This window comes from Gadus morhua, chromosome 13, assembly GCF_902167405.1.
Source record: "Gadus morhua chromosome 13, gadMor3.0, whole genome shotgun sequence".
NCBI classification, from domain to species: Eukaryota; Metazoa; Chordata; class Actinopteri; order Gadiformes; family Gadidae; genus Gadus; species Gadus morhua.
Window position 1 is genome coordinate 22,487,655 of NC_044060.1, and position 24,761 is coordinate 22,512,415.

The following is a 24,761-nucleotide window of genomic DNA, read 5'->3' on the forward strand; positions in this document are numbered from 1 at the left end:
CTGTACCTAGAAATTATACACTTTCCTAAAACACACCACTTTGTGTTTGAACACAAGCCAGTGAGTGTGGCAAAGGGATATACTTATTTCCGTTATACCGTACACAAGTCAGCCATTCCCAATGGAATCTGATTATTTTTCTTACGTTTAAGGTCATTTAATTTCCAGACCGACCAGAAAAAGATTTTTTTTCCACTTATGTCGATTAAGTAAGATTCTTGCCAACCAATAGGGAGAGCGATGGGTGGGGGATAGGTCATGAGGCCTGTTGTCGTCACCGCATTCTGCTGAACACTCGTCATGCAGCCTAGGCATACTCCACGTCACAACCTACATCAAACCCAGGAGTCACTGTGATGCTCATGCCGGTCTGCTCATTTGGGTTTTCGTGATGTTGCAACTGTTGACCATGATGTCAACAACCCAGAGAAACGTTGAAACTTATTTTTACGGCTTCCTGTATTTACAACTCAGTTTTTCTAGTTGCTTTGAGGTGCTGTTCGCTGTAATTTACCACTGTAATATCTGTACACCGGATGTCCTCCATTTTGATATGTTTGTATCCATGTTGTCACTGCTCTAAAAGGGGTTAAGGATGAGTTGTACGCACATAAGTACAGACAATGTGAGTGTGCCACCCAGATGACACTGGGAGCCTACTAGTGTGGTAGGATTAACGCTCATCCTTTGTTCCTCTGGGGCTGTTTTATCAGAGCTATAAACTCTACGGCTCCTGTGAACTTCCTCCCTCCAAACCACCACTCATCCCCCTCCAGTGACGAGTGCCTCAACCCACGACCGAGGGAACATGTCCAGTAGAAAGTCATAAGGGAGACCCGCCCCCTTTAGGGCGGTCGAACAACTGAAACTCTGCCACTTTTTCAATTGTTGTCTTGGAGAGGTTTCTGGAATAATGCGCTGGCCTGCCCTGAAACACAACGTCTTGAGTTTTTTTCTGGAGCTTTCGTTCTCTGAAGTAACTTTGCGGGCGTTGGAATCTGTTCAGTGATTGCTGAGGGGTGTGTGCTATAAATAACTTGTTGATAGCCAGCCAGCCGGCCAGTCTAGCGCCAGCGGACGAGACTCATGCAGGGAGAGCAGCTAGGAGCAGCGGAGCGCTAATAACACCAGTCCAGCCCGTCTTAAGCCCTTCCGAGTACAGTGAGCAACATGCGGCTGTTTGACTGGTGTGTAATGTCAGTCATCTTGAACATACCCATTCATCAGTTCCCCCCCCCCCCCCCCCCCCCAACATGTAGCGTGACCCGGTTTTTGCATCTGAAAACTCTTGCTATGTTGTATTGCTGTGCATCTGCACATAGTTTTAAACGATAGCCAGTAATACCAATGTCCCAGTCAACGAATGCACATGGAGCCACACTAAATAGTTTGTAGTTCTCCTGTAGGCAGGAGTTATGAGTCTGCCATATCCCACCCCCCTGTATACTGGGTGACCCCAAGGTTGGGGAACTGTGATGAGGCCTAGTACCTTAACAAATCAAATGGTTATTCTCTCAAAGTTTAGAAATGTAGATGTTCAAATAAATAGACCTAATTTCCTGAAGATTTTCCAAACTGTCCCAAACCCTTCCCATGGTAGGCTGAGGAATCAGACGTTCGCTCCGAGACTGAAGCAGCCAGCAGCTGGAGACTGTCAGAGAATCACGGCTGATCAAACACGGGCCGTCCCACATGCTATGGCCAATGTGGGCGCTATTATTCTAAGCTTCTGATAAATGCTCTAGACTTCAAGGCACGCGCATCTTGAAGAGGGTATGGCTAATTTGATAATATTTAGCCCTCAAGCTGAAGTGGTGCACCGAACCCTCTGCAAGTGTGTGGTTGATGCCAGTATTGTTATTACTTACTCACTCACTCACTGACTTTGTATTTATCCTGTACAGTTGTATTTGTATTTTCTCTTATTTCACCAATGCAAAGGCAGAAATCCTAAAATAGTAGTGATAGCAGCAATGTTTTGTTTATCCTACACGTTTTAGTCTCAATGAACCAGGGGCTTTGACTACCTCTCCATCCTCGCTTTATTACCACGATACAACGTCTCCCCTCTCGCTAGGTCTAGGCTAGGTAGGTTTTATACGGACCGCCCCTCAGACCCCAGCCCCGGAAACAATAGACCCCCTTTACGAGAAGACCCTGATGGTTTCCACAGCTCGTATAACAGCGCATACAGTGGCACTGGGGCCGGCGGGAGAACGTGGAGGGCCACTGTTTGTGTAACGGAACACCACCCGCTCTTCACAGCCACTAAAGCTTCCTTTGTAAACATGGTTCTGTTGATGTTACGCCATTACTGATTGCAGATGGTTTGTAATTCCCCCAAAGGCCACATAAGTCCTGCCTTCCTGTCTGTGAGCTTGTTAGTGCAGCAGAGACAAACAAACATCTCCAAAAGAACGACCTACTGTTAGTGTGTGTGTGTGTGTGTGTGTGTGTGTGTGTGTGTGTGTGTGTGTGTGTGTGTGTGTGTGTGTGTGTGTGTGTGTGTGTGTGTGTGTGTGTGATTTAAACCGCACAGCCATGCTCACGTCCCTAATTAAAAAGTTGCCTGGTTCTGCCACTACTACATTCTGTGAATCTGAATGCTGACTGAGGCATTATGGGTAGGCGACACTGTAATTAATTACCAGGAACCCCCTTCTTCTCTGTTCTGAAGCGCCGGGCCGTAAAACCTCCCCCGCCTGCTTCAGAACGTCCATCGGTGAGAATGTAGTGGTTGAAAGAGCAGCGATAAAGGATGACACCAAAATATGTATGTATGTATATATATATATATATATATATATATATATATATATATATATGCACACAAATTGCTCGCTCTGTCTCGATCTGTCTCGATCTGTCTGTGTCTCTGTCTGTCTGTCTGTCTGTGTCTCTGTCTGTGTGTGTTGTGGCGTATTATCATTAGTCACATTCCATCAGTTCTCAGCGATCACTGAGGCTTGCAAGCACTTGTTTGCTGCACATTTCCCTCGCCTGTCCCCCCCCCCCCCCCCTCTCGTTCTCTCTACAGCCCCTTCTCTCTATTGTTCTCCGGTGCCCCCATTTCTTTCCTTTCTGTCCCCAGCTCAGCCCTCTGAGCGGAGCTCTCCTCCCCTCTGCAGCCCCAGTGCTGCTGGTTCTGCGCCCGCTGGAGGAGTGGAGGCCGGCTGCTGTGTGGTAGCGGCTGCTGTGGTCAGCACGTCAGCAGGCCGTGAGACTCGCATGATGGAACACTGCTTAGTGCTATCCACAACTTCTGTCCAGCTTCTGTTGCACCGGCTGGTTTGACGTCCTGCCATCACAATATTACGAATGAAAATACATTCTTGTGGGTCTAAATATATTTTGCAATATTGAATATTCTGAAAATGGCAAGGAAAAGGTTTTGCTTACATTGTAATATAAGTTCAATAGGTCTGAAGTTACAAGGGCCTTTATATGTGAGCTGAGGTCGTGATCTACAATCGTAGGAGCTAAATTGTGATGCAAAGACCAACCATTTCCTATGGTTGGACACATCTTTCCATATAAATTCATTAACCGTACAAACACTTCCAGTGTAACCGAAAACATAGGCCTGCGTGAAGTGATGGGGCGTGAACTAAAACCAAATGGAGATGAACTTTCATCCGGAGACTAAATGTGATTTCCCAAACAGGAGAATTGAATCATCGGTCCATTCTCTTGTTCTCATGTGTCTGAGCACACTGAATGAGTGTGAGTGTGATTGGATTACTCACTGCTTGAATGGGGAACCCTTCTTCTACCAAACCAGCCTCTGTCGGCATGCCTTTACCATGGAACCCGTTTCAACGAAGATCAGAACAAGGGGGCTTGTCTTGAAAGAATTAAGTTTAATGCAGTAGCTTAAGTCATCTTGTCCCCTTACTACAAGGTGGTGCTTGCCGCTAGTCCTGCTCAAAGGCAGAGTCATGGAACCGAGGGATGTATGTGAGGTAAAGCCTTACAAAGGAAAGCCCCTCAATGAGGAAATGTAAGGCCAGAACAATGAAAATATAACTACTTCTGCTACAAACCACTTGGTCCAACATAAAAGTGCACACTAGGCCACTATTCTCCCAGCAGGCCCATATAGGAACGTAGGGGCATTTGGGCGTTGAGGGAGCCCAGGGTCAGTTTGGGGGATTCCCTTGATGAATCAGAACACGCGTGGTTTAACTGTCCTCCACTGGCGAGCAGCCATCCTGTCAGCCATCTGCCGGAGAGTTCCTCTCCATCGACCCGCTCACCAGTCTCCAGAAGCTCACACGCTCACATGTCTGCTAGACAAACCCAAGACATGGCGTTCATATGTAGCTTGCGGTGCGCGCCGCGAACTGGCAGCCCACAGCTAGCATTAACAATACTACAGAGAGGATCCCGAATTAGTTGTGCATTGATCTGCTATTGGGCGGAACCGTGGCGGTCTGGAAGCAGTCTGAGAGAGAGGGGGGGGTGGCTCATTTAATAATGCAGATGAATGCTGGTGCTTCTGCTCTGGTAAATGTTTTCTTATCCCACTCACACTCTCTGGTTGGCCGTCCCTCGCGGGGGTCCAGAGCCTGGGGGCTGGTTCCCACAGTGTTTAGAGCTCTAAACTCTGCCGGGGGGGGGGCAGTGCAGTCGGGACCGTCTTCAGGGAGAAGGAGCAAGCGGCCTCCTCTCCTCTCCTCCCTCCCTTCTGGAATTCCAGCCGTGACCCCCCTGAGAGCCGCTGTCCGCGGGCCGGACCAGGACCGGCCGCTGCGTCTGAGGCGTTATTTACGGGCTTTCATTAGAGACGATGCACATGTGTTGCTATGGCGATAGAAGGGCATGACAGTTTAATTCTGTCAACAACTCATTTGGAATTAAATGAATTCCTCCAGGTATGTGCCATGTCAGCAAACACGACGTCTAAACTATGTTTTATGGATGAGAGGTACTTTTGTTTATTTGTTCAATATATGTAATATAGTGCTTTTTGTTTCATTTGCATTCCTTGTTGGTCATTTATGGTTTATATAGTAATCCACCTCTTGGAGTACGACCACCACTTTGTGGCGCCCTTCGCCCCGCCGCCGCCATGTCTACTTCCTGTTCTGCCGGCGGGACCTCTGGTGTCCATTTGTAATTATAGTTCAGTTGAGTTATATCTAAAACAGAAAACACCTAAGGAAGAGCATCCATTAATCGATGATTTGATTAATTCCTAAAGAATAAATTCCTTTTCAAAGAGGTCACCCTGCATCCTCCCGTGGTTGAGGAGTGGAACTCAACCTTCTATTTAATATAAATCTTGGATGCCATGCAAGCAGAAATGAGACGGATAAACGGGTAATAGAAGGAGGGAAAGGGTAGAGGGGGGTATAATTTAGCGCGAGCCACAAGGAGGTATCCATTACTGTATGCAGACAGACGTGTAGATGCGCTCCAGAGCATATGGCTGACGGGGGCTGACAGGACCAGAGCTCTCCACACCCCTACTTCAGTCTCCACCAGTGCCTGAAAACAAATTATTTAATTCTTTGTCTCCTAGCAATGTAGGAGGTTCATATGCCGTCTGTGTGTGTGCTTGAGGGGGGGTGCCCCTCTTTGACTGACATTGATTGCTTGGTTTTTTTGTCAAAGGACTCACTATCCATAAAAGAGCCAGCGGCAAGCCTGGGAATTCTGATAGAAATGTAACTAGGAAGAGCATTCCCACCGGCTTTGACCACTAATAATCCACCATTATTTGCAGCGTTAGGCAGCATGTTTGATAGATAGTAAGATACATCAAACATACTCCATACATGAAATATGTTTGCAAAGCAATACATCAACACCTTTAACTTATTGTCGTTATGTGGTTTTCCTATTCAAGCTAGTGGGACTCTTCCTCACTTCCACCATCTTATGCTATGTGACCTCATATCACCGCCTGGATAATATGAATCATAAGACGACTGCATGCCAACACAACATTTAAAATATAGGGCCCTGCTCCGCATCCTCACCCCTCTCCCCCATGTGGGTCTGTGTTCTGATCCCTCTCTCCCCCATGTGGGTCTGTGTTCTGACCCCTCTCTCCCCCATGTGGGTCTGTGTTCTAACCCCTCTCTCCCCCATGTGGGTCTGTTTTCTGACCCCTCTCTCCCCCCATGTGGGTCTGTGTTCTGACCCCTCTCTCCCCCATGTGGGTCTGTGTTCTTACCCCTCTCTCCCCCATGTGGGTCTGTGTTCTGACCCCTCTCTCCCCCATGTTTCACAGGTCGTCTTGGGAAGGAGCCGTTAGTTTCTTCTGCGTCTCTTGTTGTTTTTATTCCTGTGCCTGCTGGGCTGCTGGAGGAGACATGACCCCATAACACAGAGTTGGAAACAAATGGTGAGCAAACACATCTGTCAGCGCCCATCGGCATATTTGACTCTATCGTTGGTCCAGATCCAAGCTCTAAATACTCAGTGATGGTTTTAATCGTTCATAGCGTGAATGACCTGACGGTTAGCCCCCAGAGGTGAGGGCCGCTGACTCCCTTCAGTGATCGGGTGGGGGCCCGGGCTGACGTGTGTCCTCTCTGACCCCTCCAGCTCTGTGGGGATGGTGCAGCGCACCGCTGGGGCCCTAGGCCCGCTCTCAGTGCTGCTGCTGGCCGCCACGGTGGCCTCCGCCCTCACCCCGCCCCCCTACCCCTCCTTCAGCCGCAACGACACGCTCTTTGAGCACCTGGCGCTGCACCCGGACCCCTCCGTGGGCCGGGTGTACGTCGGGGGGCGGGACCGCCTCTACCAGCTGGACCGCGCCCTGGCGCTGGAGCTGCAGGACGACACAGGGCCCGTGACGGACAGCCGCGAGTGCCTGCCCCCCGTCACCCAGGGCAACTGCCCCCAGGCGCGGCTCACCCCCAACCACAACAAGCTGCTGCTGGTGGACCCCTACTCCATGGAGCTGATCGCCTGCGGCAGCGTCAACCAGGGCATCTGCCAGAAGCGCAGCCTGGTCAACATCTCCGCAGTGCTGTTCTCGGCCCAGCGGCCCGTGGACACGCAGTACGTGGCGGCCAACGACCCCGAGGTCAGCACGGTAGGGCTGGTGGTGCGCTCCCGGCCCGAGCGCCAGCCCGTGCTGTACGTGGGGCGCGGCTACACCAGCAGCCACCCGCCCATCTCCACGCGCAACCTGCAGCAGGAGCCCGTCTTTTCCTACGAGGAGACGGCCAAGCTGGCGGTGGCGGGCCGCCTCTCGGAGTACGACCACCACTTCGTGGCGTCCTTCGCCCGCCGCCGCCACGTCTACTTCCTGTTCTACCGGCGGGACCTCAAGTCGCTGTCACGTGAGTACCGCAGCTACGTGTCCCGCGTGTGCCTGGACGACCAAGCCTACTACTCCTACGTGGAGGTGCCCCTGACCTGCCGCTCCGGCGCGGGGAAGGTGTACAACCTGCTGCAGGCGGTGCGGCTGGGGGGGGCAAAGCCGGGCTCGGAGGTGCTGCTGGGCGTGTTCTCCACGCGGCTGGCCTCGTCGGCGCAGCCCAGCGACGACTCGGCGCTCTGCACCTTCCGGCTGGTCGAGCTGGAGCGCCGGATCAACGCCACGCGGGACCTGTGCTACACGCAGTCGGGCCGGGAGGCCGGGGGCGACGCCGCCTACATTGAGTACGACGTCAAGTCCAACTGCGCCAACCTGCCCGAGGTGAGAGGGGCGACCCCTGGGGGCTATTTTGGGTTTGGTTCTGGATGAATGATGCTAACAGTCAGAATCCAGAGAGCATTCAATGGTGTGTATTGGAATGTAGATGTTGGGATTTAGCTTTAGAACAAATATTGTCTATCTTGATAGCTAGCAATGACATTTTCCGTCCAAACGTCCCTTTTGCAATCATAATGGGATTGGAGGGAATCCCCTCAAACACAATTGCAGGTGTGTTGGTGTATGTTGAGAGCAGCGTGCTCTGTTTCTGTCTAGTGTGTCATCTGGGGTCAAACAGCAAACCTCCACGGACACGCGCTCAATAGTACTTAAGCTTGGTTTGGGTAAGGAATAGAAATAGATGAATAGCACAACAGGAAGGATAATGTCACGCAAGCACGCTGTTTAAAGGTCCCTCATTATCCAGCGAGCCGTTGAGCCGGGTGATTACAGGCCAGTGGTGGGAGCAGCCAGAGGAGTTAGTGGTAGAGTTAATCCTTGGCTTCCTGTCTTGGTTATGGTTCTAGACTGGCCATCATGAGCTGTATTTGTTGCACACGCTGTTTCTTCGATGCAGGTGATGTTTTATCAGAACCTACATTTAGCTCTAGTGAGGGTTAGTGGTGACAACATTAGAATTCCAGCAGACTTTACTTTTCAGAGCCCAGGCCAGCTGCTTCCACCAAGGCACCAGCCGGCCCCAGGGAGGCCTCTTACAGGAGCCTCAACGCTGGAATTCTGGGTTCATTGCCTCAACCTTCCTATCGCTAACCTCAAGACCAGTTGGCCCCCGGTTTCAAACGCTCTCTTGAAAACATAAATCTTGCAGAACAAAAGACAACACTCCCTGTTCCAGCGTGTAACCAAACTGTAAAGCAAAGCGCTGTAGCAGCCCGGGCCCCACGCCCAGGGGCCGGTCCAAACTCTTGGTCACGGCCTGAGGGCGGCGGTTCCTTCAGCCTTTCCACACACACACACACACACTGGGCATAACTCTTACAAATCTCACATTCCGTAATAATAAGTTCTGTTTTCTCCTCCAAGTATTATTCAGCATTATTTATTTCGATCACAAGGCTCATCTTGGGTTTTACTTTAACACACAACTTCATGTGTTTGCCTGCTATCTCTTATAACTCCTGGTTCTCCCCCACCGGCTCACAGAACACGCTGGAGGCCTACCCCTGCGGCTCGGACCACACCCCGAGCCCCATGGCCAGCCGCACGCCCGTGGTGGCAGAGACCATCCTGCACAGCCCGTCGGCGAGGCTCACCGCCGTGGCCGTCAGCGTCAGGGACGACCACACCATCGCCTTCCTCGGGGACTCCAAGGGGAACCTGCACAAGGTACGGGCTAGAGACCTGCACAGGGTACAGGCTAGAGACCTGCACAGGGTACGGGCTAGAGACCTGCACAGGGTACGGGCTAGAGACCTGCACAGGGTACAGCGACCGTCACCTGCACAGGGTACGGGCTAGAGACCTGCACATGTATGTATGGATGTATGCATGTATTTATTCTATACATGCATGCATACATACATACATACATACATGCATGCATGCATGCATGCATGCATGCATGCATGCATGCATGCATGCATGCATGCATGCATACATGCATACATACATACATACATACATACATACATACATACATACATACATACATACATACATACATACATACATACATACATACATACATACATGCATGCATAAGATCAAAATCCAATCACTTCCATCACTGCCCAATTCTGGGATGAACTAGTAAAACATGCAAACTTGTGCTTGGTATACAAAGTGTGGAGGAGAGGTTACTGACTAGTGCCTTTAGCCAGCCTGGCCAAAGGCAGAGAGTAGAATAGAAAATTGAATCAGACAACACTTCTAGATCTTTCTATCACCAATTAAAACGATTGATGATTAATCCATACACACGTCAGCACTAAGCTCTTTCTGCTGCCGCTTGTCCGGCTTGTTGCAGGGAAGTCCTGTTTGTATACGTGTCTGTCTGCATACGTTTGTCTAAACGTATGTTTGTGTGCAATGTTGTTCTTTTTTTGTCTTTTGTCCTTATTGCTCTTGTGTCTTTAAACTGTGTGTCCAGCTCTGATGTCTTGTAGGAAGCCTTTCGAAGCATGGTCAGGGTCAAGGTTGGCGTGAAATAGCCTATTGAGGCCTCATCTATTTAGTTATCCTTTTAATAGGAAGCAGTACCAATGGCATGGCCTTATTGTTGCCATCATGATGGTCCCATGACGGCCCCTGCTCTGTGCCATCCGTCCCAGAGTAACAATGTAGCTGCTACCATCGCATCCACCATGGACCGTCCCCATGGCCCGACACGGAGAGAACAGCCCTGAGAAGGTCCTAATGCTGCAGTCATGAGAGGGACAGAGGGGGGGTGTTGTGGCTGCGAGGGAAGGTGGGTCCCAAACGGAGCAGAGCAGAGGTCACTGTAGGGTCGTGTGAATACGATGCGTTTCATTCAGGGTCGGAGAGGAGACCAGAGGAATGTCCTGTTGGCATGCTGTGCAGCATGAAGGCCTGCGACACACATGAAGTGTGTCGTTTAGGGGGACCACTGTCAACTCCTGCCTCTGGTTCCATGGGCTTGGTCTGCTGGAGCACGTCCAGACGTTGGCGCTGAAATCCTGAGGCATGCTTCTACGCATGGAGCAGCAGCGGCACAGACAAGGCCCCAGATACTCTGTTGGTCAGTGGATCTGCTCACCTGATCATCGGACAAAAGGCTGCTCTGGATCAGTAGGTTGCCGGTTTGGTCCCCTTGTGGTGGGGTTCCTGGTCAAGACACCTAGTCCTAACTGCTCCCGACGAGCTGGCTGTCCTCTTGCATAACCCCAACACCATTGTCTGTCTATGTGTATAAATAATTGAATGTGAGAAAATGATTTCGAAGGCCTGTGAAATTAAAAAATTAAACCAAAGAGGTGGGGAGATAATCTAGACAACATCCACCTATCTATTATGTCAGCAGACATATATTGGCCTCTAGGGAACTTCGTTCACAGCTTGTGGGCAGACTCACAGACAGTTGGCCCTTTGTGGCTGTTTTCTCAATGGCTGCCTGCGGGCTAGACCTCAGCAACAGCAGTAGAATGGGCACAATGACAGCCATTAACCGTGTTTCAGACGTTTCGTAACCACATTGCCTGCATCGCTGCTGGCCACGGGCAGGCATTATGAAAAGCAACAGTGTTGGCTCCTTGATACATGTGGTCCTCATCGCTGTACTGTTTTCACGAGCAGCCCTAAATAGGGTGTTCTTTCATGGAGTCATGACACCGGAGGCTGTATGCGCTGGTGGCACTGGCTTATTGACAGTGAGGATGACGCTGATTGTCAGCTCTTTGACACAAGAAGACGGGGTCAATTCATTACCACGGCATTGGTGGCAAAACATCAATATTCTGGGAATGTCAGGGTCTATGATTGAAAATAAAGACGTCCAACCCCATTCACCCAAGAATAGCAATAGTGTTTGGATAATCTTTTCAACGTTTATATTGTCGAGTTCAGCTGGTGAATGTGGTTGTGGGAAAACAGAGGATGGTTGTGTTTTGACTCCTAGATAACATCTCTTTCTATATCAACTATTTCTCTAACTGTGCTGTGGTTTCCGACCCTCCCCTCTCTGTTTCTCTTACTGGTCAGGATGTGATGTTATAAAAAGCTGGTCGTGCTCCACACGGTTCCCCACATATCTTGGTAGATACTACTGTATTTTCTTTCCTCTAGGTCTTCACACAAACCATCGCTGTGGCCAAAAGCTGGCAAATATTTAGCATTCAGCACACACGGGATGCTCCTAGAATCACCTGAACCGTTCCTTGCAATGCAGTGGAAATCTGATAACAGAATGAAATTTAAATTTCATTCTCAAATGTGTTACAACAAATAGCCAGTGAGCAGGTGTTGTATCTTAGCTCATTCTAGATTGTCTTGGTTGCTCAGAGATTTTTTGTTTGCATCTACAGCGTGGAACAATGCAGTTTTCGTGCGATAGACGAATATGCCAGACACACTGCCCCTCAATCTAACAATAACATTAATACTAGTATTATAGAGCTCTGAGCCAATACCCCACACAATACCCCACAACACAACCCATCACAACAAGGCGCCTTTTCATTAGGTTGATTGCAGGTGAATCCCTATTGATTGACATAACTGCGAGTTGTGCACACACACAGTGGGATGAGGAGGAGGATGAAGATGATGTTGATGATGATGAGACTGCTGTTCCCCAGGTGTACCTGGGACCCAACGGCGAGGTGGAGGAGTACGCTGTGGTCCCCGTTCAGCCCAACACCCCCATCAGCTCAGACCTCATTCTGGACCAGAAGGAGGAGCACCTCTTCATTATGACCTCAACCATGGTGCACACTCGCACCCACACACACACACACACTATCAAATGGTCACGCACGCGCGCACTCGACGCGCACACGCACACGCACACACACACACACACACACACACACACACACACACACACACACACACACACACACACCCCCTATCAAATGGTAACAGGTTGGCACAGGCACACATTATCACATACATCTTAACACAGGACCACAAACTCTAACATGAGATGGCCCTTATGTTTCCCAGCTCCAGAAGAGGCCTGTAGCGGAGTGCCACATACACACAGACTGTGATTCCTGCCTGCAGGGCCATGACCCGTACTGTGGCTGGTGTGTTCTGGAGGGCAGGTGAGTTCAGTTTACTGTCTCAGTCATGCTGTGGTGAACCAGGGTTTCGCAATTGCTGTTTCCGGATGGAAATCGGTGGCAGGTCCATGGATTTGTGATCCAGACTGTGGCAAGTGATCACTTGTGGCTGTCTAGAACCCAAAGCAGCAATAGACCTTCACATCGTAGTCTGATAAACGCTGTCACCGTGACACTAATCATGGGTCTGCCACTTGAATGTTGCAGGGCCCGGGTAGAAGCCTAAGCTAGTTGAGGTTAGTCCACTGCCGGGGCCCGGCTACAGAGAGGAAGCAGTCCCCTAATGGGCGTCATGGGGGACACTGTGGATATCCAGCCATGACACGTCCGTGAGAAGGGTCTAACGCGTGTTTTGACTTGTAGTGTTGAGTCAGTCTGCAAATACATTTACTAATTGAAGGCGGTCATTTTATTATCACACCTTCACGTGCTTGAAAGAAAAAGACATTGCAACTAATTTAAGCACTTTTATTCTGATGCCATAAGGACCAGGTTGAAGGGACAGGTGATGGGGGCTAGTGTATTTCCAGCACTTTATAGACGACAGAGCTCGCTGCAGAATGGATTCACCCTGCAGTCTGCATTACTAGAATCTCATCACAGTCGGGGTCTTGAACTGTGCGTGCAGAGATCAGCGACTATTTCAAATGGTTTCATCAAATGAAAAAGAGCCAAAAGGGTATAAAAGGTTATACATGGGAAATGTATCCACAAGGGAAGCTTACTTAGGCCTGTAATGAGCCGCGGAAACACGCTCCATTTAATGTATATCACGTATTTGTTTTGCGTGCTGTGGTTTTCATACCTAGCAAAAGTGGCGTTTGTCTTGAATTCGTCAGAGAACATAAGCAACTAGCGAGGAGGAAGATGAGGGTTCCATGCCTGACTCAGGTGTGACTGGGATTTACAATATTTACAATAAAGTAGCGTTGGAAACTCGTCCCTAAACCCACCGCGTTTGCCCATGTGTCCCTGCAGCTGTGCGCTGCAGTCTCAGTGTAAACGCAGCAACAAGACGGGCCAGTGGCTGTGGAGCTTTGACATGGAGCAGCAGTGTCTGTCCGTGCAGGACCTGCAGCCCTCCAACGTCAGCCGGGACCAGAGTCGCATGGTGAGCGCAGACACGCACACACAGAAGCACACACAGACGCATTGCACACGCAGACACGCACAGAAACACACAATCACACAGACACGCACACACAGACAAGAACACCGAAGCGCTCAATCGCAAACGCACAGTATAGTCTTTCTAGTGCAGAACTCTTATTTGACAGTGTGTGTGAATATGCATTTGAAATAAGAGATTGTTTTTGGTTTAAAGGGTGATGCCTCAAGGATGTATTCTAATCCCACGCTTTCTTTGAGGTGTTATTATTGGCTAAAGAGCGCACAATAGTGAAAACAATAATTTGTCCCTGAACGAGACTCCCAGGCATGATGGCATCTGTGTGTATGAGCACAGCTTACTCCAAAGGGTTTCAACAGGTTACCAAAACCCACACTACAGCTCTGCCTTACACACACACACACACATACACACACACACACACACACACACACACACACACACACACACACACACACACACACACACACACACACACACACACTAGCCTTTATGATCTTATAGAGAAGATAAGAGTTGGAGCTCTGTCCCGGCCTGTCTCTGTCGCTCTGAATGGTCTGTTCACCACACCGCTCTCTCCCGCCCTGCTAGATCGCCCTGTCGGTCCCGGGACTCCCCGGCCTGGGGGAGGGTGAGGGCTACTCCTGCCTGTTCCAAGACGGGTCCAGCACTGCCGCCACCACCACCCCGACCGGCGTGACCTGCCGCTCCCCGGACCCCTCCAGGGTGCCCATGGTGCAGTCGGGCCAGGGTGGGTGAAGCGTCTGGGGCTTGATGGGCAGCACTGAACTCAAGGGATTTGGCTCGCTGTCTTGCATTTCCTTTTGTGTGTGTGTGTGTGTGTGTGTGTGTGTGTGTGTGTGTCTGTGTCCTTCGCAAGCACACAAGCAAACAACGCACCCTGCACACAGACAGCCAGTCTGCTCTCCAGCCCTAGTGTCGGCTAGTGAGCAGAAACAACAGTTCACTTCTAGGGGGGGTTGTTTATCACCGGCTCAGGGCACTTAATTGTTTTCGGTAAGTCAAAGTTGCGATGATGCAAGTAGATCAGTGGGCTCGGAAGAAATAATTAAGGCGTACATTTGTAAACATGGGAACACAAGTGCAGTCACGCAATGGTAATCCTAATAGGCCACGTCAGCAGGCAGGTCTCTCTGTCTCTCACTCTTTCTCTGTCTCTGTTTGTGTTTGTGTCTGTGTCTGTCTTTGTCCCTTTGTCTCTATCCATTTCCCTAATTGTGCTCTAATCTCTTTTATCTTTCCTTCTCTAACACACACACACACACACACACACACACACACACACACACACACACACACACACACACACACACACACACACAGGTCCTTGAGAGGCCTGGATACCGGCCTAGGTTAGCATTAGTCTTAGCATTAGCCTAGCAGGTGACAGACAGACATACATCAGGTCGTGGGAATCAAAACACTATGCAGGAATAGTTTGCCACAGGAGACGAGTTGTGTTGGTAAGCTTTAGCTGTGGGTTAGCTAAAGGCTAACAGGGGCACCTTGATGGTAAGCCTTTAATGTGTCTCTCTTCTGCGTCGTGTGTTTTTATTCCCGCTGTAGACTCCATCACGGTCACCTTGTCCGTCCGCTTCGGCGGCGTGAGCGTCACGCAGAGGGACTTCACCTTCTACGACTGCACGGCCGTCAAGCAGCTGTCAGGCAGCAAGCCGTGAGTACCTCCCCCACACCCCGAGTTACGGCCTTCTGTCTGCACAGCCCCGCCGCTAGCTCCATCCAGCCTCTTTCCTCAACTATGTCCTGCATCCGTCTAGACCTCTGTCTAGACCTCTCTCCTGCCTCTGTCTAGACCTCTGTCCTGCCTCTGTCTAGACCTCTGTCCTGCCTCTGTCTAGACCTCCGTCCTGCCTCTGTCTAGACCTCCGTCCTGCCTCTGTCTAGACCTCCGTCCTGCCTCTGTCTAGACCTCCGTCCTGCCTCTGTCTAGACCTCCGTCCTGCCTCTGTCTAGACCTCCGTCCTGCCTCTGTCTAGACCTCCGTCCTGCCTCTGTCTAGACCTCCGTCCTGCCTCTGTCTAGACCTCCGTCCTGCCTCTGTCTAGACCTCGGTCCTGCCTCTGTCTAGACCTCCGTCCTGCCTCTGTCTAGACCTCCGTCCTGCCTCTGTCTAGACCTCCGTCCTGCCTCTGTCTAGACCTCCGTCCTGCCTCTGTCTAGACCTCCGTCCTGCCTCTGTCTAGACCTCCGTCCTGCCTCTGTCTAGACCTCCGTCCTGCCTCTGTCTACACCTCCGTCCTGCCTCTGTCTACACCTCCGTTCTGCCTCTGTCTACACCTCTGTCCTGCCTCTGTCCTGCCTCTGTCTAGACCTCTGTCCTGCCTCTGTCTACATCTCTGTCCTGCCTCTGTCTAGACCTCTGTCTAGACCTCTGTCCTGCCTCTGTCTACACCTCTGTCCTGCCTCTGTCTACACCTCTGTCCTGCCTCTGTTTCTGACCGCCAGGGGATGGTTGCTATTGGATTAATTCACAAGGCGTCAAACGTCCCATCTTCTCCCTCTCTATCGCGGTCTTTCCCACTCCGTCCAGTCGGTCAATTCCTCCTGTCTACATATCCCTCTAAATGATACTCTGCTCCGAGATGTAATTATGGGAGTCTCTGTCGTCCTGTGTTTTAATCAACCTTGGCTCAACCTTTCCCTTCCTCCGCCCCCTCTTCCATGGCTCCTATGTATTTCCATGTGCTCCTTCTTTCCACTAGAACATTACTACTCTGCTGTGCCCACTGTATGACACTTCCAACCACTCCCTCTCCCCTAGGTGCCATGGTTGCGTGGAGAGTCGCTGGGGCTGCAACTGGTGCGTCCACCAGCACCTGTGCACATACAAGTCCAGCTGTGAGGAGGGTGTGGTCATCTACAACCAGCATGTGAGTGGAACCTGGTCGTACATATTTTTGGTGAATTGACGAGAGCATTTGAGTCCACGGTGGTGTTTTCATTGCCCTCATCGTTCCAGGATGTGCAGACATCAGTCCGAACAAAACACACCGTCAGGCACATGAATCCTCATCGGCAGTAACACCATGACACTGGCTTATGTGTTGTACAACGCTGCATTTTGAGTTGCATTTCCACCTTTGAGTTGGGTCATTATTTTACTTTGCCCTTTTGCTTTGATTTTTTGCCCCACCCCCTTCTCCCCCTATCGTCTCCTGAACCTTCTCCTCTCCCAGTTTAAACTCCCTACCTCAGCTCCGCCCACAAACAGACCCCCTCCTGTTCCCCCCACCCTGCCGGCCGTCCCGGCAACAACAAGCACCACCTCCACCGCCACAAGCACCACCTCCACCACCTCCACCACCACTCCCACCACCACTCCCACCACCACCTCCACCACCCCCACCACCACCGCCACCACCCCGGTGACCACCCCCATCGCCCCAACCACAGCGACCCAGGCCCCTCCCACCCCCACCACGACGGGTCCCACTCTGGGACCCACCACCCCGGCCCCGCCCACCACTCTGGAACCAGCGGCCCCGGCACAGACCACAGCCGCTCCCCCGGACGTCGTACCCTTGGCCACCGTTCCCACCGCCCCGCCCTCCGCCCCGGACCCCGAGTCCCACCTAGTCCCGCCGGAGAAAGACACCGCCACCCGGGGGCCCGCCGTCGTACCGACCGGCGTGGGGAGCGAGGAGCCGGCCACGACTCCCAGCCCCGCCGCCGTCGTCATGGAGACCGAGTTGGAGGCCGAGTTGGAGCCCATCACCGGGGCGGCGCCGGCCGAAGAGGCCCAGCAAGGGCCGGCCACGGAGACGGCCCCGTGGGAGACGGCCCCGTGGGAGCCCCCGAGCCCACCGCCAGCAGAGTCTGCGTGGGGCCCCGGTCTGACGGAGGCCCCCGGGGCCCGCGTCACCGGGGGCTTCTCCGGGCTCCGCCCCCTGCCCACGCTTTTCCCCGTGGGGGAGCCGCTCGAGGCCGAAGACGAGGAGGGAGAGCGGGCGGGGCAGGGCCCCCCCGCGTCCACCCTCCGGTCCCCGCTCCCCGCCCCGCCCACCGACGGAGCGCCCGAGCAGCTGCCCTGGGAGGAGGAAGAGGACGAGGAGGAAGAGGAGGAGGAGGAGGAGGACCGCAACCAAGGGGTTTCAGAGGGAGAGGCGGGGGAGGACGCCAGTGTGGGCGTGGCCGGAGACAACGACACGGTCAGCACGTTCTCGGCCGCCACTCTGCTGTCGGGGGACGGGGAGGGGGGCCGCGACCCCGCCGCCTCGTTCCCACGCCTGATGGACACGGACTCGGAGCCCGACTACCAGTATGATGTGAGCGATGGCTTCCTACCGGTGAGTTCAGCCCGCTACTCCTCTTCCTCCTCTTCCTCCTTCTTCTTCCTCCATCGCTCCTTGACCCCTGTGTTGGGGCCCTGGCCGCCTCAGACACCCCCCTCCCCGCCTCCTCGTCCCCTTGTCTTTCTCTTTCATTTGGGATCTTTTTGTGTGTCTGCTATAGATCACCTTCAAACACAACCTCTGAAGTGGTTCACCGCAGCACTGGCTTCCCCCGTCTCCCCATGTTGTTGGCTATCACGGTTCTGCATTCTGAAGGCTGGGTTCATTGTGTGTGTGTGTGTGTGTGTGTGTGTGTGTGTGTGTGTGTGTGTGTGTGTGTGTGTGTGTGTGTGTGTGTGTGTGTGTGTGTGTGTGTGTGTGTGTGTGTGTGTGTGTGTGCGTGCGCAGGGGGACGAGGGCTCCTACGTCAGCGTGGGCCCCTCCGCCTGCCCGTGTGTGGAGAAGGTTCAGGGCTCGTCGCTGCTTCCTGTCCAGGTGGAGCGGAAGATCACACTGCTTGCCCACAACTTGCACCTCTACCAGGTAGGCACACACACCACTACAACGACAAGAGTGACAGACACACACACCACTACAACGACAAGAGTGACAGACACACACACCACGACAACGACAAGAGTGACAGACAAACACCACTACAATGACAAGAGTGACAGACACACACACCACTACAATGACAAGAGTGACAGACACACACACCATTACAATGACAAGAGTGACAGACGCACACAAACACACACACACCACTTCAATGACGAGAAGGATAGACACACACACCACTACAATGACAAGAGTGACAGACACACACAAACACACACACACCACTTCACCACTTTGAGTCTGCCTTGTGTATGAAAAGTGCTATATAAATAAAGTTGCCTTGCCTTGCCTTCAATGACAAGAAGGATAGACACACAATTATGTTAACAGGATATATGAATTGTATCATCAGGGGGGTAGTGTGTGTTCCCTGAGGGTGGTTTTGTGCGTGTGCAGGACAAGGAATACCAGTGTGTGCTGGTGATCGAGGGCCAGACGGTGGTGGTGGACGCCTACGTGGAGACGGATGAGTTCAACTCCTCCATCTTCTACATCACCTGTCAGCAGCACAAGGTCAGCAAGCTCCACCCTGATCTAGGGTGGAGCGTTGTAGGCAGAGCCTCAGAGTGGAGAGACAGCACACCTCTTTACTTCGGATACTTTGAATCAATCTATTAATTTTAATATTGTTGTTTTATATATTATTTGTATTTCATTTTTGTTTGAATATGACTTCTAACTTTTAATTTGAGGATAATTTTGTGCTTTTTTGTTTTCAACTTCTGGTGACAAATTTGATGAATTGATAGAAACCGGAAGTTAACATTGGACAGTCAGGCTCTCAATAAAGGACTTGGCTCCTAAATGTCATCGGAAAATCTTAAAAATAATAAATGAAACGGTATCAAATAGCAGAAGGTCCTCGTGGTATGTGGAGGAGACTAACATGTGGTTCCTTCCTCAGTACTCCTACACCTCGTTGGAGGAGGAGAACGACGCTCTGGTGTTCGTCAAGAGAAGGGACACCTTCCATGTGGACAGCGATCCGTCTCTACGTGGTAAGGACAAAGATGGAATTTGTTTGTGTTTCACCACTTAATCCCACCGAGGGGTTATCTAGCTGAATTGAACTCATAACAAATAGACCAAATAACTATACCCCCACCGAGACGCACAACAATCAGGAAAGCTATCGCACCCACATTGGGTCCCCCTCTCTCTCTCTCTCTCTGTCTGTGTCTCTCTGTCTCTTTTTCTCTGTCTCAGTCTGTCTCAGTCTGTTTCTGTCTCTTTCTGTCTGTCTGTCTGTCTTTCCCCTCCCTCCCTCCCCAAAAGACACTTTACCGGCTAAGCATGTGTATCTTTCTACCGTGTAACCCTGCGGTATGACATCACAGAGAGACCAGCGTTGTCTAACCCTGCAGTTTAACCATCACAGAGAGACCAGCGTTGTCTAACCCTGCAGTTTAACCATCACAGAGAGACCAGCGTTGTCTAACCCTGCAGTGTAACCATCACAGAGAGACCAGCGTTGTCTAACCCTGCAGTGTAACCATCACAGAGAGACCAGCGTTGTCTAACCCTGCAGTGTAACCATCACAGAGAGACCAGCGTTGTCTAACCCTGCAGTGTAACCATCACAGAGAGACCAGCGTTGTCTAACCCTGCAGTTTAACCATCACAGAGAGACCAGCGTTGTCTAACCCTGCAGTGTAACCATCACAGAGAGACCAGCGTTGTCTAACCCTGCAGTGTAACCATCACAGATAGACCAGCGTTGTCTAACCACAGCCGCTCTCTGCCCTCAGTCACGCTGTACAACTGCTCGGCGGGCCGGGCCGATTGCAGCCGGTGCCACACAGTGGACAGGAAGTACGACTGTGTGTGGTGCGGCGGCCGCCGGGCCAGCTGCCTCTACTCCGAGTCGTGCGGCAGCGAGGCCGTCCAGCAGACGTGCCCCGCCCCGCTCATACACAAAGTGAGTCTGCACACGCACGCACGCATGCACAGACGCACGCACGCACGCACGCACACACACAGGCTGAACCAGACGCAGCACTGAGCACCACTACATACGTACACGTCCAACAGGCAGCGCTTTGATCATTACTCTGCCCCCTGAAGGAATCGTTTAATCACTGTACAGCTAGTCTGAGCAGCAGGAGAAACATGTTGCTAACTATATTTGCACTTGTTTGCCATCTGCTGGCCGGTTGCCCGTATGGCACGGTCTGTCTTCTGGGGAACCGCTATGGCCGTATCTCTACTCTGTGGCGTTGCCTAAAGTTGTCAAAACATCATAAAAAGATCAATCCAATATTACATGCCTATATTACAGGCTGGTGTGATAATCTAATTCAGCAGCTGTCCAGAGCTGTTTCAAAGCCTCATTCCTGCTTTCCGGCCCTCAGATCGAGCCGCTGTCCGGCCTGCTTGAGGGCGGCACACAGGTCACCATCTGGGGCTCCAACCTGGGCCAGAAGGCGGAGGACGTCCTCCACACCGTCAGGGTGGTCAGCGTGCCCTGCACCGTCATCCCCGGACTCTACCAGATCTCAACCAGGTAGGCTGGAGACTAGCCTGGCCGGAGACTAGCCTGGCCGGAGACTAGCCTGGCCGGAGACTAGCCTGGCCGGAGACTAGCCTGGCCGGAGACTAGCCTGGCCGGAGACTAGCCTGGCCGGAGACTAGCCTGGCCGGAGACTAGCCTGGCCGGAGACTAGCCTGGCCGGAGACTAGCCTGGCTCTGCATGTGTGGGCAATTAATCAACTTCCTTTCATGGAAGTTGATTAATTGCAATATTCATTCGATATATTTTGTGCTCTGGAGAGAATCTAAAACTATGTATGCTGCGTCAAAGCTGCAGAAAGGTTAGCATGTCATGAATTAATTGCTGAACATACAGGGGGCATCATTGAGACCATGACGTCCCAGTCCACTGATGGAACACACTCTGTCTGCTCTCAAGGATCGTATGCAAGACCCAGGCCAGTGGGGGGGAGAAGGTGGGCCAGGTGTCGGTGGAGGTCAGCGGAGGAGAGCGAGGCCTGTCCAGCCAGATGTTCAGCTACCAGGTGATGAACCACACACAATGCCTACATGCAGTTATATGCAGCGCTAAAGATGTCCTTTACAAATGACCACGTCCTTTCAATCTACTCAGACCAAAGGAACCCTTATGTTCACTGCTGGACCAAATGGACCCAGCTTGACCCTACTTCAATTTTTGGTTTTGATAACAATCTGAGCTATAAACTATTATCAAATAACGGCAGTAATGGTAATACTTCCTGAAGTCGAACCCTGATCTCTTCCCCTCCCAGGACCCCTTTGTGATGGGCGTGTCCCCAGAGAGGGGCCCCAAAGCAGGAGGGACCGCGCTGACCATCACGGGGCGCCGCCTGCTGACCGGACGGCCCTCAGGCCTGACCATTACCGTGGGCGGGGTGCCCTGCAGCATGTGAGCACCACCGACCGCAGCGCGCGCGCTCACTGACAACCCTGCATGCACATTTTGAACAGCAGGGCTTCAGATGGACCCCATACCAACTTCTGTTCAGACTTCAGGAATCACGAGTTCTTCCTTTGTGGCGCCTTTCTCCTCAACCAACCTCCCGCTCTCCCTTCCTTTCTCTCCTTCTCCTTCCCCTCTCCCCCCCCCCCCCCCCCCCCCCCCCCTGCCCCTCAGTGTGTCTGAGGTGAAGGAGGCCAGCGTGGTGTGTGTGACGGGCGCCAGCAACCGGAGCGGGGAGCAGCGCGTCACCCTGCATTACGGCGCCAGCCAGCGCCACCTGCACACCAGCCTCTACCGCTACACCCCCAACCCCAACGTCACCCGCGCAGCCCCCGCCAGCAGCTTCCTGAAGTACGCCCCCCGTGTGTGTGTGTGTGTGTGGGGCTACCAGCGATGTCGGTGTGTAGACCCTCTTGCCAAAATGCGCCGCGTCAACGGCTGCCTCGCAGACCGGGGGACGCGCTCCTCTTTCCTTCCTGCCACACTTCTGGACATTGGGCCACAAACATCCTGTGTTTGGTCGCACAAGGGTTGGACGGCAACACAAAACATGGCGTCTTCCTCTCCCTTAAGCTCAGTCTATTGTCGTGGTTCCTTGATCACAGTTCAGTCTCGAGGGCTTCAGAGGCCACGTTGTAGAACAGCCCCAACAGAGCCAACAGCTGCAGCAGGGGCCCCAATGGGCAGCTATTGGGCCAGCGTAAACCGATTAAAAAGAAAAAGGAGGGAAAGTAAATCGTCCTCTCTTTCTCTGTGCAGAGCCAGCCTCATGGCTTCCTGCATAGCAATACCGGCTTATACCGGCTGGAAGCTACTTCCACCCATCACTAACCCCGGTGTCTGTACCACTCATCACTAGAGTAGGGGGCTAACCCCGGTGCCTCCACTCATCACTAGAGTAGGGGGCTAACCCCGGTGTCTCCACTCATCACTAGAGTAGGGGGCTAACCCCGGTGTCTCCACTCATCACTACAGTAGGGGGCTAACCCCGGTGTCTCTACTCATCACTAGAGTAGGGGGCTAACCCCGGTGTCTCTACTCATCACTAGAGTAGGGGGCTAACCCCGGTGTCTCTACTCATCACTAGAGTAGGGGGCTAACCCCGGTGTCTCCACTCATCACTAGAGTAGGGGGCTAACCCCGGTGTCTCCACTCATCACTAGAGTAGGGGGCTAACCCCAGTGTCTCTACTCATCACTAGAGTAGGGGGCTAACCCCGGTGTCTGTACCACTCATCACTAGAGTAGGGGGCTAACCCTGGTGTCTCTACTCATCACTAGAGTAGGGTGCTAACCCCGGTGTCTCTACTCATCACTAGAGTAGGGGGCTAACCCCGGTGTCTCTACTCATCACTAGAGTAGGGGGCTAACCCCGGTGTCTCTACTCATCACTAGAGTAGGGTCAGGGCCACATTCCCACCATGTACTGCCATGGTCCCCTAATCATCGCCGGTCTCTCCCCCCCAACACAAACACACATCCTGGTATTTAAAGCGCTTTGGGTCATTTGAAAGTGCAATGAATGAATGAATGAATCCTCCTCTCTGTGTGGCCCAGTGGAGGACGCCTCATCTACGTGTGGGGCCACAGCCTGGACGTGGTGCAGGAGCCTCGCATGGTGGTGACCATCGCCCCCCTGGACCCCATCAGCCAGACCCGGAGGAGGAGGAGGAGGAGGAGTGGAGGGGGCGGCGAGTCGCGAAGGAGAGGAGGCCAACCCAAGAGGCTGATCAGAATGGTAGCAGACCTGGTCTGTTCTAGCGACCCCCTCTGCTATGTCAAACAGGTGTGTGTGTGTGTGTGTGTGTGTGTGTGTGTGTGTGTGTGTGTGTGTGTGTGAGAGAGAAAGGCCCACATCAATTGGTTTTATTGCGATGTTAAGAGACAGTTTTTATCTACAGGACCTGTAGAGTCTACTGTAGAAACAGCGCCACCTCTGGTCGAATGTTATATTGATGTCTCTTCCCAAAAGCCCACTGGGGTCCATAAAGTGCTGGGATTTGGCGTTTAGTGACCGGTCTCTCTCCTGTAGTTCACGGAGCGCTGTGAGGTCAACTCCTCCTCCCTGATCCTGTGCCGCTCGCCGGCGGTGGACGAGTCGGTGTGGGGGTCAGAGGTCACCGTGGAGTTCCTGCTGGACAACCTGCGCTTCCCATTCAGTGGCCTCAGCGCCCAGCTCTTCCACTACCAGCCCAACCCCCTGCTGCACAGCCTCAACAGGCAGGAGCCACTCAAGGCCTACCGCTATAACCCAGGCAGCTTCATCCAGCTGGAGGTGTGTGTGTGTGTGTGTGTGTGTGTGTGTGTGTGTGTGTGTGTGTGTGTGTGTGTGTGTGTGTGTGTGTGTGTGTGTGTGTGTGTGTGTGTGTGTGTGTGTGTGGTCCCTGGTCTCGTGAGCTCCTAGAATCAAGTGTAATATAAATGACTCCCCCCCCCGCTCTCCTTGCCCAGGGTGAGAACTTGGACCTGGCCATCACCAAGGAGGAGGTGGTGGTCCTGGTGGGCGAGGGAGTGTGTGCGGTCAAGACCCTCACCAGGAACCACCTGTACTGCGAACCCCCGCCACAGCAGCCCGGCCCGGGACCCAACGGCAAGAAGCGCGAGGGCTCCGACAGCCTGCCGGACTTCACGGTGAGCTCTGCCTGCTGTGGCCCTAACCCGGGGGCCCTGGTACGGGCCCCGACCAAAGGTGTGGCTCAAACAGGACGCAGCTGCTGCAGTCGGTGGCCAGGGGCCTTTCTTTATCAACATGGGATTTCATCCAGGAAAGGTCCCTTGAAAACACGTGGGAGACTGGAATACCGTCCACACGTTGATCCATGGAGTTGCA

The 24,761-nt window shown here is 52.5% G+C and overlaps 1 protein-coding gene across 4 annotated transcripts in view; it reads left to right on the forward strand.

The window, feature by feature from the left end:
• Nucleotides 1–24,761, forward strand: part of plxnb1b (plexin b1b) — a 68,191-nt gene that overhangs the window by 32,865 nt on the left and 10,565 nt on the right. For 3 of the 4 annotated variants that reach the window (XM_030375205.1, XM_030375208.1, XM_030375206.1), the window contains 21 exons: nucleotides 6,239–6,352; nucleotides 6,556–7,657; nucleotides 8,819–9,001; nucleotides 11,929–12,057; nucleotides 12,296–12,396; nucleotides 13,393–13,525; nucleotides 14,135–14,294; nucleotides 15,131–15,239; nucleotides 16,347–16,455; nucleotides 16,762–17,871; nucleotides 18,265–18,399; nucleotides 18,874–18,990; nucleotides 19,382–19,475; nucleotides 20,226–20,395; nucleotides 20,829–20,980; nucleotides 21,387–21,492; nucleotides 21,742–21,878; nucleotides 22,107–22,283; nucleotides 23,489–23,717; nucleotides 23,964–24,206; nucleotides 24,383–24,562. In XM_030375205.1, coding sequence (XP_030231065.1) covers nucleotides 6,566–7,657; nucleotides 8,819–9,001; nucleotides 11,929–12,057; nucleotides 12,296–12,396; nucleotides 13,393–13,525; nucleotides 14,135–14,294; nucleotides 15,131–15,239; nucleotides 16,347–16,455; nucleotides 16,762–17,871; nucleotides 18,265–18,399; nucleotides 18,874–18,990; nucleotides 19,382–19,475; nucleotides 20,226–20,395; nucleotides 20,829–20,980; nucleotides 21,387–21,492; nucleotides 21,742–21,878; nucleotides 22,107–22,283; nucleotides 23,489–23,717; nucleotides 23,964–24,206; nucleotides 24,383–24,562 — 4,866 coding nt within the window. In that variant the 5' untranslated portion in view covers nucleotides 6,239–6,352; nucleotides 6,556–6,565. The remainder of the gene's footprint in view (nucleotides 1–6,238; nucleotides 6,353–6,555; nucleotides 7,658–8,818; nucleotides 9,002–11,928; nucleotides 12,058–12,295; nucleotides 12,397–13,392; nucleotides 13,526–14,134; nucleotides 14,295–15,130; nucleotides 15,240–16,346; nucleotides 16,456–16,761; nucleotides 17,872–18,264; nucleotides 18,400–18,873; nucleotides 18,991–19,381; nucleotides 19,476–20,225; nucleotides 20,396–20,828; nucleotides 20,981–21,386; nucleotides 21,493–21,741; nucleotides 21,879–22,106; nucleotides 22,284–23,488; nucleotides 23,718–23,963; nucleotides 24,207–24,382; nucleotides 24,563–24,761) is intronic. The other variant, XM_030375209.1, reaches the window with a different exon arrangement.